This window comes from Rhinichthys klamathensis, unplaced genomic scaffold (genome assembly GCF_029890125.1).
Source record: "Rhinichthys klamathensis goyatoka isolate OS25496 unplaced genomic scaffold, OSU_Roscu_1.1 h1tg000240l_1, whole genome shotgun sequence".
Taxonomy (NCBI): domain Eukaryota; kingdom Metazoa; phylum Chordata; class Actinopteri; order Cypriniformes; family Leuciscidae; genus Rhinichthys; species Rhinichthys klamathensis.
Window position 1 is genome coordinate 981,502 of NW_026606762.1, and position 14,315 is coordinate 995,816.

Below are 14,315 nucleotides of genomic sequence, written 5' to 3' on the forward strand. Positions count from 1 at the left end.
AAACTGGTGCATAAATGCGGCATGATTAACATGAGGACACCTGCATGCACACGAACTGTGGTCACCCAAGCCATACAATTAAATCAGGAAGAAATATATCATGTGGGAGATACTTTTCGACATGTGACAAGAATAGAAACAACAAACCATTCTCTATGCATGTACACACATACACATCTATCTATCTTAGAGGCCCTTTTTCACTTTGAACGCATCAATGGAGAGCAGGTTGTATGGTGGGAGAAACGATTTGCCAAACTGTGACATTTGAGTCATCTGCTCCTATGTTTGTGCAGAATTGTTAATGAAATTAATTGAAACCCTGTTCTGGCGGAGCACTACAAAGGCAGAGTTTTTCAGTGCGCATTATGTTGCGACCTCTTGGCAGGCGTGCAACAACACAGACACAATGACACTGAACACACAGTGTCTCTCTCTTCTTGCTCTTGGCTGAAAGATGGCTGAAAGTGGCTGCAAAGCATTTTTATATGTGCAGTGGGTTTGACAGTACAATATCAAGTTTGATAAGAATCTGGGAACAATGCAAAATGCAGGTTAGACAAACTCAAAAGATTCACATTTCTTACAAGACCCCCTCTGATTCATTAGTCTGGCCTTCATGTTTATGACCGTACTGTACTCTTTACTCGGCAAATGGCCAACTGAACACAGCAACCTGAGTGTGTTGTGTTATACTGAGCCCTCAGAGCTTTCACTATTGATAGAAGCAGTAACACAAGCCAACGGGAGCCCTGAGGGTCCAAACTAAAATGAAATCTGAATTCACCAATGGAGGACACACATTCCTAGAGAGGAGCAGTAACAGAATTACACCTTTTTTGATTTAGGTACAGTAGCAGAAATCTTGCAGCTGACTCCATCTCAGTGGATAAATAAACATTTAAATTCATTTAAAGATTGAATAGGGGATCATTTTTTTGGGGGGGGGAAGGAAAAAAGTTAAAGTTAAAAATAATAGTAACAGAATCCTGATGTATGATTTGGGTCAAGATAGTCTCCGCATATTGTCTGTAAGTAAATTCTGATTGATATGTATGGTATTGCCTTCCATTAAAACTTATCAATTTTGATAAACAGAATGTTCTGTTAAAAGGTGCACTATGCAGGATTTTCCAAAATAAAATTAAGTATAGGCTCAAACTAAAATAATGCCACTAAATCATCACTAAAGCCCCGTTCACACAGAGCGCTGATCCCAGAACATTGCCATAGAATTGCTAGAGTGCCTTCTGTGTGAACACAAACACGTCCCGGGATAGATCCTGGGCTCGATCCTGGGATGCATACCTAACATTGCTGGGATCGTTCCCGGAAGGTGCCCTGTGTGAACAAAAGCGACGACCAATGCCGTAAGGAGTGTGTCGTAGTGATGATGCATGTGTCTCTTTGATCTGCAGTTTTAAATGCATATCAACGTTCACGTTGCACATTAACAAAGAAGAAAGTTTTTGTTTGTCATACTGATGTCACGTGTCTTTAAGGGATCTTTATGGGATGTGTGTGAACGCACGCACAGATTCCAGAAAATCACTGCCAGTGTGAATGAACCAAAACCAAACGATCCAGGGACACATTATCAGTGTATTTTCCGGAATATCTGTGTGAAAGGGGCTTTATAGTCCACTAGAAGTATGTGGTGATGTTTGTGTCTACAGAGACACAACCTGGTTGTGCCTGTATTTTTATATTTTCCTCTTGAATTTCTGTGCTTTAGCTTTTGTGTCGCCCCAGCCAACAACGACACGTGGCGGGACTTTATCGTCTGTGTCTGAAGTTGCTTAATGTAGCTATTGCCTTGTTGACTGCTATCTGTAACTCGACAGATTATTAGGCATTCTAAGAAATTTTTTATGATGACACGTAATTATTGTTTATTAGCAAGCTAGACTGAAGATGGCTAAACTCACTCACAAATTACAGTCAGTCATCAAACTATTAGCATAAGTGCTCATTCATATACACAAAAGATGCTATTTATGCATAATAAACACAATATTTGAAAAAGAAAATGGCTCAATAGCTCATCACCCATCTTCTCACTAGTATTCGATTCGGTTGGTCTGCGTGTGCAACTGATATCATGTCAGAGGAAAGAGAGACAGTAACTAAACATTTCTGCATAGTGGACCTTTAAAACATGTAGGCAAACTGAATTAAAAGTCAAACTTTACATTACAGTTAAAATTATTTATATTATCAGGACAAAAATGCTTAAATGTGTTTAAATGTATGAGCAGTGAAATGGGAGTGCAAAAAGTGATTCAATGAAATGCTTTCAAGAAAAATGGAGAATTCATGGAAAATAATCTTAAAGGTACACTATGTAACTTTTTTGATAATAATTAACTAAATATCAATAGCGAGTCAATACATCATCAATCCTCCTTCAAAACGTGTTTTTGTCTTACCCTGATTCACTATAGTAAGCCTATTATAAGTTTTTATTAGGGATGCACCGATGCATCGGCTGAACATCGGTAACGGCCGATATTTGCCTCGTTAACTGCCATCGGCCATCGGGAAATAAAAATGACATTCGCCGATGATTATTATGTGTCATGAACGCTGTGCTCAGGAGAAACTTTTTCCCTCTTTTTATTTGGGCGCGGGGAGATACCGAGACGGAAGAGGGCGCCCGCGCACTCTCCGTCCTCAGTAACTTAGATTAAACAAAGAAGATGTACGGCGATTACCTGCAAGCTGACCAACAACGGAAAAATGAAGCCGCCAAGAAAGCGCAAACCCCCGGTAAGACTCAGACTGCAATTGACACGGCGTTTGAGAAAGCCAAACAGCTGCCTTCCGACAGCGCCAAAGCGAAACAAATAACAAACAAGGTGATGGAGTTCATCGCTTTAGATGACCAGCCTTTTATTGGAGAAATAACCACCTGCGTTTTCCAGAACTCGCACAAATGGCACGCAAATACCTTAATGCGCCATGCACCAGCACAGAGAGTGAGCGGTTATTCAGCTCTGTGTCTCATGTCTTGGATGAAAAGAGAAATAGGCTTTGCTGTGACAAGGCAGAGATGCTTATCTTTTGTAAAGAAAAACATGCATCTTATTAAGAAGTAGGCCAGAGATACATGTCTTATGACTTATGACATTAATGATCAGAAGTGGAGGTACTGTTTTTGTTTTATATAATGCCCCATGTTCCAGCCTGTGAGTTCTGAAACACTGTAATGTTTTATTCTGTATGAGAAATACACAAGGTGAAAGATAGCCCTATTTATGTTTGTATTTATGAATAACATAATTTATTTATTTGAATAACATAATTTATTTATTTCACTTGTTTTTGCATTTACACTTGATGTTTTTTTTTTTTTTAATCAGAAAAATATTTTTTATTGGGCCATGAAAATAATCTCATTGAGTAAGTTTTTGTTTATCAGGCTAAAACCACTAAAATAATTTTGTTGGGCAATGTACTGAAACAATCTTTTCATTGATTAGAGTTAGCAGTCAAAGGTTTTTGAATGTTATTTTTCAGAAAAGAACTTGTCATAAATAAGGTTATAATGTCAACCAGAAAGTGACATTAAAGGTTGTTTTTGTTTCAGAAATTGGTCTGATTGAATTTGTGCTCATTCTAGGATAGTGTGATCAAGAGCCGAAAGACTTGTATGTTTCCGTGGCATAAAAGAAGGAATAAATAACAAAAAGAAAAAACATCGGCATCGGCATCGGCCATCGGCCAAGTTGTTATGTTAAACATCGGTATCGGTATCGGCCCAGAATTTCCCAATCGGTGCATCCCTAGTTTTTATATTTTAGACGTAGCAGGAAGATTTTTGCGGGAAATTGCGTACATACGTCCCTCACCCGTGTGTGTCTCGTCATATTCATAAATAGAGAAAACTATACCAGACCATGACTTCTGAAGCTACTCGACGCGGGTCTGGTGTGGGAGTGGCAAAGGTTAGTTGTCACAATGAGCGAGAAAGTTTGACATGGAGCAGCTGAATCTCCAACCTCCGGGAATCACCCTTTTTAAAATAAACCCGGACAGAGGAGGCAAAAAGAGATCGCGACAGAGCTCGTAATAAAACAAGAATCAACATCGGCTTGGCTTTTTGGAGATGGTGATGGCGAGAACTGAGGGATTTGAAATGTTGTAAAAGTGATGTGAAGATGGCGTTTTTATTACTCAACAGGTGAGTAAGGTGTTTTATTGAACATCATTTGCCATATGCAGCTCTCTAACAGAGTTCATTGTAAAGCAATATCTATTGTGAAGGGTCATTTCATTATGGTTGTTGAGGCGCTGTGCTGGAATATATTTTCAAGGAAGTACCGTGTCTGTTAATGGGTAAAGCTACAGTAATGTCTTCAGCTTGTCAGCTGAAGATCCTTTCCATCTAAACTGGTTATATCTCTTAAGCCTAGTAGTGGATGTTTTATGAGCAGCAGGAGAACCATATTCATCAGCACATTCATGCAGAACCGAACCAAAAAGTTTTGTTTAACCGCTAGAGGTTACATAGTGTACCTTTAGGAAAGGAACAGTAATTTGCAATTATGTTAGACATTACTCAGACAGTGTAAAAGAGAATAAAAGGTAATAAAAGTAATAAAGGGCTAGGGTTAGAGACAAGGCGGTGACACAATGGCTCAATGCAGGTGAACCCAAATATCTCTGAACAGAGAGAATAGATCATGTAAAGAAGGGACATTAATATGGCAAAAAGAGACAACCATCACAAAACAAAATAAAACATAGTAGACAAAATATAAAGCGAAACAAAACATAAACACAAAGAAATCAAAAACAAAATGAAAACAAAACAACAAGCAAAGAAAAAAAAGAAAAAAACAAATGCCAATCAATAAGTCAAACAAATAGCAAATACAATGAGCACATGTTTGATTGCTAAGAACATATTCTTGATTCAAAAATAAAAAGATACACAAACAAAAATATTAATTAAACAGGAGGAGAAAATAGCCAGAAGAAGCAAGTCCAATTTGCAGTGAAACCTAAAATCCCACAATGAAATTCATTTAAGCTGGAAAATACGTCACCTTCCTTCAGCTGCAGCCAGCATGTCCTGCCTCGTCAGAGGGATGCATTTGGCTGCAGTTAGGTACAGATGTCCAAAGGCAACAGACTTCTGGCTTACAGAAACTCACCCTAAACCTGGGCACTTTGATAAAGGGGCAGAGTAAAAGAAACTAAAGTGAATTGCATTTTGAATGTACAAATAGGAACTCAAAAGAAAAGTTCTGAGGAGTGTTTTGTGGACAGTTTCTTTTCTCAGTGTTCAATGCAAGTCAGGAGGAATTTTAATTGAAAATCCTTTAGAAAGCATTTGCCAATTATGCATGCATTTCTGAGAATATAGGCTTTTGTATATCGAATTTCTGAGAATACATTTTGCACATGGTGATTTTTCTCATTGGAATTTTATTCTAAACAGAATAACCTTTTTTTGTTATTTTGTTTTTTCCTCACATTTTTTCAGTGCAAAACCAAGTGAGATTGGGAATGTGGGACCTAAAGGCACTGAGCCAATTATGTTCATTCATAAAACTAAAAAAAAATGCTGGAGAGCAAACTGGAATTTCACAAGGGAAGACAGTCTGACTGCTTTGTTAAATTTAATTTTTTATTAATAATATAAGTTTATTATTATTATTAGTAGTAGAAGATTATTATTATTTTACTAATTGTTAATTGTATTACAAAACATGTCCAAAAAAACTATTTGCAAAGCATGTTTGCTACTCTAATGCCCCAAAAATATTTTAGTTTACTCTGAAATATCGATTTTTCTTTTCATAAAATGTCTTTTATTCTCTTTGAAGGCTTTTCTTTACATTCTTCCAGCAAGGACCAACATTCACAACCGGATCTAGATTTTGGCAAAAGACATGCTAAATGCAATCAGATTTACATTTTTAATTAAATAATGAGTAATGTTTTAATGTTTACCATTAAAACAGTTTTCTTTATACTGTTTGATTAAAACTGAAATTAAAAAAAGGTTCCTATTTACATCTTAATGCACGTTCCTGGTCTTATTGTGAACAATTCATCAGTGCATGTTCTCTGTAATCTTATATCAAAACTCGCTCCACCTCTGAAACGACTTTCCTTTTTCGTCTGATGTCACAAGCCCTCCCTTCAAACCACCTGTCATATAGAGACCATTTTTCAATTACCAAATTAATAAACCACAGAAAAAAATTGGCCAGTTGAATATGCATCTTGATGTAGGCCTTAGTTCCAGTCTTCAGCATCAGACTCAAGTCAGCTTGAGAGAAAAGATGGCTTAAAAGACAAAAGCCAAGCTTACCTGCGGCGAGAGCTGTTGACGGAGGAGGTCCCGCCTCTCCACCACTTTTTTGACTCATAGCGGCTGCGTTCTGCTCTCTAGAAGATGGCAGCTGCAGCTCTTTCGGGAGAAGATCATATACTGATTCTAGAGGGAATCAGAAGAGAAATCGATCAATTATGGGTACGTTTACACAACAACTATGTACTAAAAACGGTTTTTCGCATACAGACGACAAAGCTGTCAAAACGATACCCGTTCACACAGATGATGTCCCCGGTTTCACAAATTCATGTTTTTGTAGTTTACACGGAGACGATAACGGTACTGTTTTCAAAGGTTTGCAATTTCCGGCCCCCAAAACATAGTTTCTGTGTAAAAAAGCGGCCACAACGCATACAAAGTTTTCCGTTTTTAGTTGAAAACGGTGTCGTGTGAACCATTTTCAACTATGTCTCAGTAAAACACAGCAAGTCAAAATAGCCTTGCACAGATTTCCTTGTGGCAACTGGTGAATTTCCAATATCTCATTTCAAGTGGATTATCGCCAGGCAGAGCCTGATAATCAGCACAACATTTATTTCAGTACTTTTCCATGACCATAAAAGTCATCTACATCTGTCAGTCCAATTCCAGGTATACAGTGTCTTTCTGGAACCTACACAGCCTGGCCATAGACATTGAAAAAACATGTGAAAAGTCCTGACCGCTTATTTTACACCAATAGTAAGTGATAAATACCATTTTTGGCATGCCAGAGGCCTTAGTCACCACTCTTGTGATTGTAGTGGGTTATTTTAACAGAACAAGAACACAAAGCACTTCAATCCTTGTTCAGGACTCTGATCAGTACTACTTTGAAAACAAGGCTGCTACAAAGGGATGAGGAATTTGAGAAGTAAAATTGTGATTTTCCCACCAGTTAGGCCATATCAAAAAAAAAAAAAAAAAAAAAAGTAAATGAAAAAATAACCGTTCTATCCATAGTCAAGCTCCTCAAATCCTCAATTCTGTACCTAGAGATTCTAATGTTTCCATGCAGATCATCTCTCATAGTTGTGTGGTCTCAAATTATGAAAACAATATCATTAATTGTCACACCTGCCAATGGTGGGTTAATGGAAAAAATTTATTAGTAGTGAGGGTTGCCTGACGCCATATTAAATGTGAATGAAGATGAGGCTGTGAAGGATACGAATACAATCTGATCAGTAGGTTGAGCTATCTTAATGTTATAGGTCAGGGATTTCCACATTTTTTGTCAGACCGAACCCCTTCGAATATCTATATTTATATTGGGCTGCACAGTTTGGTTAAGAAATTATAATCTGTTATATGTTGCATTTCAGTTAAAGCATCCATGCAAAAAGAACTTAGATGCCACACTATTAGAAAAAAGGGTTCTGTCAGGTGATTCTTAGTATACTTAGTATCCTTTTATGGATTTAGTATTAATTAATTAATTTTGTTTTGATTACATTTTATGAATTAAACAGCTTAAAAGTTGAAATAACCAATTAAACAAGAAATGATTATGCAATCATATAAGACATTTCTCCTTTTTAGCATAAAGGGTTCTTTAAAATTGAGTCGAAAAACACTAAAAAGTGAACGTGCATTTGTTGCTTTAAGGAGGTATTTCTAGCTGTTTCTGCCTATAAATTCTAATTTTGTTGTTGTAACCTAATTCAATCAGGTTTATTTAACGAGCTGTTTTAACTTAATTGAGTTACATTGACCCAATTTCCAATGGACACATTCAAGGATGGACACATTCAACACATGAGCACTACAACTGCACTACACCTATAGAGGGCAGTATAGCAGTGACTCGTGTCAGCAACAGGACATCTGCTCTGGAGGACAAAGAAGAAGAATAGGTTTGTGTTTGGCTGTTCCTTGCTGATCTGAGAATTTTGCTTCAATGAGAAATTGTGATTTGGGGTTATTACAGATTATGTTGCATCAAGTGAAAATCACTATTGACACTGCGCTACTCTTCAGCACAATGGTAACTACAACATTCAATAACTGAACATTAAACATTAACATTCACATAACAAACATTCTCTTTACTGCAAGTGCAAAGCACATAAAATAACACTTAATCCCTAAATGTTCTCTCCTAATGCAGTCCCTTGCAAAGCATGTTGGTACAGATCCACTGCCCAGGGCTGCATTTCTCAAAAGCATCGTAAGCCTAAGTAGATCGTAGAGCCTTTGCCACCAATGGTCTCTCTACCATCAACATAAGCCGCGTTTCCACCGCAATTGCCCGGAACAATTTGTCCCAGGAACTTTTTTCCCAGGAACTTTTTTTGCCCCAGACCGGTAGCTTTCTGCGTTTACATCGCGGTCTAAAGTACCGGGTAAACTGCGCGCGACTGCTCATTGCTTGCTTGTGACGGACAGTAGACTGTAAAAGACAGTAATCAGTTTTGAGCGCCACATTTATAATAAATATGGAAGAGATTCACACTGTGCTGCAGTTGTTTGAGATGTATTGGTTTACTAACCAGGTAATTAACAAAACGGCAGAAAAGAGACGAGCACTGATACTAAAGCGTGTTCAGAAAGCTCGTAATGCTAACGTTAGATCTAAAATTAGACAGCGTATGTTATCAGCTATTGCGGACATTGACCGTGAGAAGGCTGGGACGAACGCGCAGAAAATTTCTCTTCCGCAAATACGCTTAATAAAGCCTGAATCTCGTCGTCGGTCCAGCTGCCTTTTTTATTTTTATTAAATTCCATATTTGCAGACAGACAACTCTTACTGCATGGAACTTCATTACTGCATGAAGCCACGAACTGCAATAGATTCTAAAAATTCCGGTTAAAATAAAATGCTGCGCGGAGTTATCCAATCATAATGCGGCGTGAACACAACCAATCAGCATGTTCAGCGCACAAGCCCCACCCGCGAAAGTTCCTGAACTTTGAAAAAGTACTACCTCGCGAGCAGGGACTTTCGGAGGGGGAAATATCTACCCGGAACTTCATTTAGACCCTGGTTCCTGCGGTGTAAACACACCGAGTACCAGGCCAAAGTTCCTAGTTCCTGGGTAAAGTTCCTGCGGTGGAAACGCGGCTTTAGCTCACAATGCATTTTAGAAATGCAGCCCTGGGCAGTGGATCTGTAGTTCCCAGCATGCTTTGCAAGGGACTGCATTAGTAAATTTAGGGATTTGTGTCCACCAGTGGCACCAAAAAGAAATGCAAATCACAAATGGTTTACTTGTAGAAGTCTCTGCACATTGGTGAACAAACTATTTTCCAGATCTGAGGGTATCTGCATGTTCACACTCTTTCCGTCTGCATCTACAATGTAATAGATGCTTAGATGATTTCAAGCAGTCCCACAGAAAATAAAATGTGAAAAGCACAGGTATGTTCAAAAGTCTCTTAAATCCTGAGAACAAATTCATCTCTTATATGGCCTGAAACAGATGCAAACATGGGGGCAGGTAAAGGCAAATTCTCAGTAAGGCCGTGAACACAGTTTACAGAGGCGAGACGGGGAGCAACAGACACTCTCTGTTTCTAAGTCAAACAAGCCTAGGAAAGTGGATTTTAAAGGTCTTGAGACCAACATCACAGTTCTTGCATAACCCACCATTACTTTTTCCAAATATCATTGTCTGGACTTTAAGCAGACTTCATTTTTCCCTTTTATAATTCAGAGCATGTCCCAAAAAGTATGGTATATCAGATGCATTACCGTGGTACTTTGACTTGTACTTTTATATGCCTATATCATTCTATTTGATATAGAATTATTTCATTTCTAGAGCTTGCATCTTTCTGCATGGTAATACATTGCAATACAATGAATTTGAAAGTTTAGTGATATTTTAAACACCTTTCATGGCTTGTTGCTTAAGAAGGACCAACATGCAGATTAATACAGAAAGGATGCACTGTATGCTTGGAATTTGCTTCTGAATCCTCACAACTCTGAACAATAGTAATTGAGTCTGCTTCCAATTAACATCAGTAGTTTTTTCCTACACAAACAAGCACATTAATCACATTTAAGAGAGGATCCTGCTCTTTCCCTGCAAAACCGTTTCCCATTTTTGTCTTCTTAGGCTGGTCTGCACATGCAGGAACATGTGCCGTGTGCACAGAACCCTTCCAGTAAACAGATTGCCAACCACATAGACAGAAAATATGCGCTGTGCACTAAGACTGCGGCTGCAGAATCAGTACCTGGATTGTTTCTAAGTGTTTCCACTCATTTTAAGAGAGAAAATTCCTATTTTGCTGCAGTTTCTTCCCACACAAACAGGACACGGTGGCTGCCGTTCCTGTCCCAAAACACAGTTTTTCTTTCACTAGGGAAAAGAAAAACAAAGAGCAGTATTAACTTGGTAAACACTATGATTTCATTGCTTCTACAAAACAATTTCCCACTTTCAAGCTTCTTTCTTGTTCAGACTAGATCTGATGCCAAAACACACTTACACTGAATTAAAGGGCAAGAAGAAAATTCCGACATTTACTCTTCCTTGTGTTGTTCTAATCTAAACCCAGAAGATTTGCTTTTTCCATGTAACACAAGAGAAGAAATTTATCTGAATCTCCGTGCTGCTTTTTCATTAAATTTTTCCAGTGAACTATAGTTGACACCTTCAGTTTGGAAGTTGGTAGTCAGGAATCAGGATTTTTTTTTCCCCATTAGAATTCATATGCAAACGACCTTCAACGTCCACACAGCTTCTTCTACTACGTGAAGTTTTGTGAAGTGGTTCAACCAAGGAACCTGTAACCAAGGATTCCTGTAACCAAGGAATATGCCACCTAAGAAAAATTCAATCCTACCCGACTTCTTGTCGGCGGAGGTTTCGACCGTATCAGCGCAACAGAAGAAAATTGTTGATCTGATGGGGGAAATCCAAATGCTAAAGAGGCAAAGCTTGGAGAAGGACCGAAAGATCGCTATCCTGGAGACTCGTGTTGCGGACCTCGAGCAATACTCCAGAATCAACGATGTGACTATCAGCGGCCTGAGAACCAAACACCGGAACTAATTTAATGTTCCAGCATATGTTATAATATAATAAAATTATTACTTTAAGGGATATCGAAATAAACCATAATCGCAATATGGTTTAGTGCGATCATCAATTTGCAAAAGCTTAGCTCAATCTCCTCAAGTCGCTTATAACAGTGTTTCTCAACATGCCTTTGGGTCACAAGGCTGTTTTGAGTGGGTCGCGTAGTGTGTAGTCAAAGAAACAACAAAAACGTAATTCTAAATGTTTTTCTGATGTGTAATGTTTATTTTGAAAGACGTGCATGAAAGCTGTTGACTCTTCTGTCAGACGCAGTTTAAGTAAAGAGTGCTTGAGAAAAACGCAACCTGATTAAGTATCTGCTGTCAGATGAGATGTTGTCACGCTATTGTGCCATTATTGGGATCTTAATAACACAGAAGTTCGGCCACACGTGGACGATTGACTGAAATTCATGCTCTCGAACCATAAAGCTGAACATATTTGAGCCCATTGTGCATGAATGGACAAAAGTAAAGGAAGGAAAAACACATTATGCAAGTAATTCCGAACTCTCATTCACACTTTCATTCACTATTGCAGATTCCTGGCACTTGTTCTGATTAGCCCTGGATACGCTAGAGTGCCAGTGTTTTTGGCTGTTGGCCCGTCAGCTCCCCGTTAGCCCCTCGTGTTTTTTTCTCTTGTTAGCTTTTTGGCTTGATCCTCTTGCTTTATTTAACTAGCTAAACAGGTTTTGTGAAGTAGCTTAGAGGCTTGTCAAGCAGAACTGCCAAAAAAGACAGGCAAAACAGAGGTGGGAAACATATTACAAAGGAGTAAGTGACGTCACTGAGCTCATGAATATTAATTAGCTCATGATGACATTGCTCAGTATGCAGTCATGTTACCCAACTAATATTCAAACCAAATCTTGGTATTATTTATGAATTGCATTGAATGAATCAGATATGGTTCATTTTAATGACCTTGAAGACATTTTAGTTTTTTGACAAAGATTCAGTATCAGGATATTCCTTTTTTCAATATATTTATAGTATCTGTCAAAAGTTTGGAAACATATCATTTTTTTTATATTTTTGAAAGAAGTCTCTAATGCTCGCCAAGGCTGCATTTATTTGATTGAAAATACAGTAATAACAGTAATACTGCAAAATATGATTACAAATATAAGAACTGTTTTTGCAATAAAGGTGAGAAAAACGGACCTATTCGCCAGAGGTGTGAATATTTATTTAACACAACACTCAGAACACTAGAAACAGAACAACCGCTATACACATGACGAGAACTGAAAATCAACTGAAAGAAACATGGAGGGCAAATACAGACCAAACTAATTAATGAAATGAATAACAGGTGCAAACAATGAGAAACCACAGTAACTAACTAAAACATAGGAAACTCATGAAAACCCACCCAAACATACATAGAACACAGATCCCCCATATCCCCCCATCGAGGTGACACGTCCTCGCGCCTCAATAACTTTACAAAAAGGACAGCAGAGGAGGGTGGGAGGGGGCTTTGGCGGAGGACTTTGGTTGCAGGAACATAGGACAGGAACCTGGGTGGAGAAGACAACGGTAAGAGCAAGGGCGGGAGGGCCAGGACGCAAGCCCACGGTGGAGTCGAGAGAGGGAGGAGCCATGGTGGAGGCTTGGCAGTAGGAACCAGGGGGACCACGGCTGAGATGGAGCTGTTGGCGGTGGAGTCCCAGGCGGAGAACTGAGGGATCAGGCGACACAGAAGGTCCTGGAGGGCAGGGCGGTGCCGAGGCAGAGCTGGAGGGATGGAGGAGCCCGCCAGAGCTAAAGAGGTGGAGGGACGAGTCACAGACTAAGTCCCATAAGTCCATGGTGATGGCTGTGTGACGACTGACCAAGGTGGAGCCGGAGGGATGAGGAAGCACAGTGGAGCCATAGGGATCAACAGTCCCAGGTGGAGCCGACTGGTCAACAGGCCGAGGTGGAGTGACACCCACACGGACGTTCTAGGTGAAGCTGGACTGGCGAACACTCAGAATGAGGTGAATTTATCAGGGAGACAAAGGGTTGAGGAGATTGCAGATAGGTTTGAAGGACTGGCAGTGCAGGCTTTGACAGAGATTCAGTATCAGGATATTTCTGTTCCCCCCCCCCCCCCCCCCCCCAACATATTTACTGAACAAAACACATGTTTTCAGTGTGTTTGAATTGCCTAAGCTAGAATCAGAAATGTGCTTTTAATGCAAGCCAGAGGTAGGCATTGTATTTTATTATCTGCAATGGGATGTGGGATGAAAGTGATCCAGGCGGCCCTGATACAGACAGCGCTTTTAAAGATTTACAAGGTGAAAGGCTCCATTCAAAGGACAAGAGGATTTAAGCAGGGAATCATTTATAACACTCTACAAATGTTTATTACTTATTCCACCCTGCTGCCGATGGCACCATAGCAACCAGGAGCAAAGCGCAGCCTACATCTCCAAGTATTCTGAGCATTAATTAGGTGGTAAAGGGAAATTTAAATGGGTGCACTATATGAGGAGAAAAACAAGGCAACAGTTGCTGTCCTGTCTGGTTTGTCACTAGCAAACCCGAGAGAGAGAGAGAGAGAGAGAGAGAGAGAGAGAGAGAGAGAGAGAGAGAGAGAGAGAGAGAGAGAGAGAGAGAGAGAGAGAGAGAGAGAGAGAGAGAGAGAGAGAGAGAGAGAGAAAGTAGAAACTGTCTAAAGTTGTACATTTATATCATTAATCAAAATGTGTGTATGGGAGGCTGTCTGTCATATATACGTACTATAGATAAAGTGAAGGACATTTTAAAAAATGGTCAGAAATTGAAAGTCAATTTCACAATTTATTACAAAGAAACGGCAAGTATAACACTCAAATTTTAAAGATCTGCATGATTCTGGATAACTTTTTTGTGTTTTAAACAGAGATCACGATTCTCTCATGATTCTGTACAGACAACTAGGCCTAAGCAAAATAACATACCATTTACTAGAGGTTC

The 14,315-nt window shown here is 39.2% G+C and overlaps 1 protein-coding gene across 6 annotated transcripts in view; it reads right to left on the reverse strand.

Annotated features, from left to right (window-relative positions):
* Positions 1-14,315, reverse strand: part of nfat5b (nuclear factor of activated T cells 5b) — a 59,707-nt gene that overhangs the window by 14,554 nt on the left and 30,838 nt on the right. For 2 of the 6 annotated variants that reach the window (XM_056265835.1, XM_056265834.1), the window contains exons 1-2: positions 6,326-6,453; positions 5,052-5,173 (exon numbers count right to left, since the gene is read on the reverse strand). Coding sequence is in view for 3 of the 6 variants with exons in the window: in XM_056265832.1 (XP_056121807.1) it covers positions 6,326-6,451 (126 nt within the window). In the remaining 3 variants the exon portion in view is untranslated. Of the gene's footprint in view, positions 1-5,051; positions 5,174-6,325; positions 6,454-10,516; positions 10,642-14,315 lie in introns of those variants that run through there. The other 4 variants (XM_056265832.1, XM_056265831.1, XM_056265833.1 and 1 more) reach the window with 3 other exon arrangements.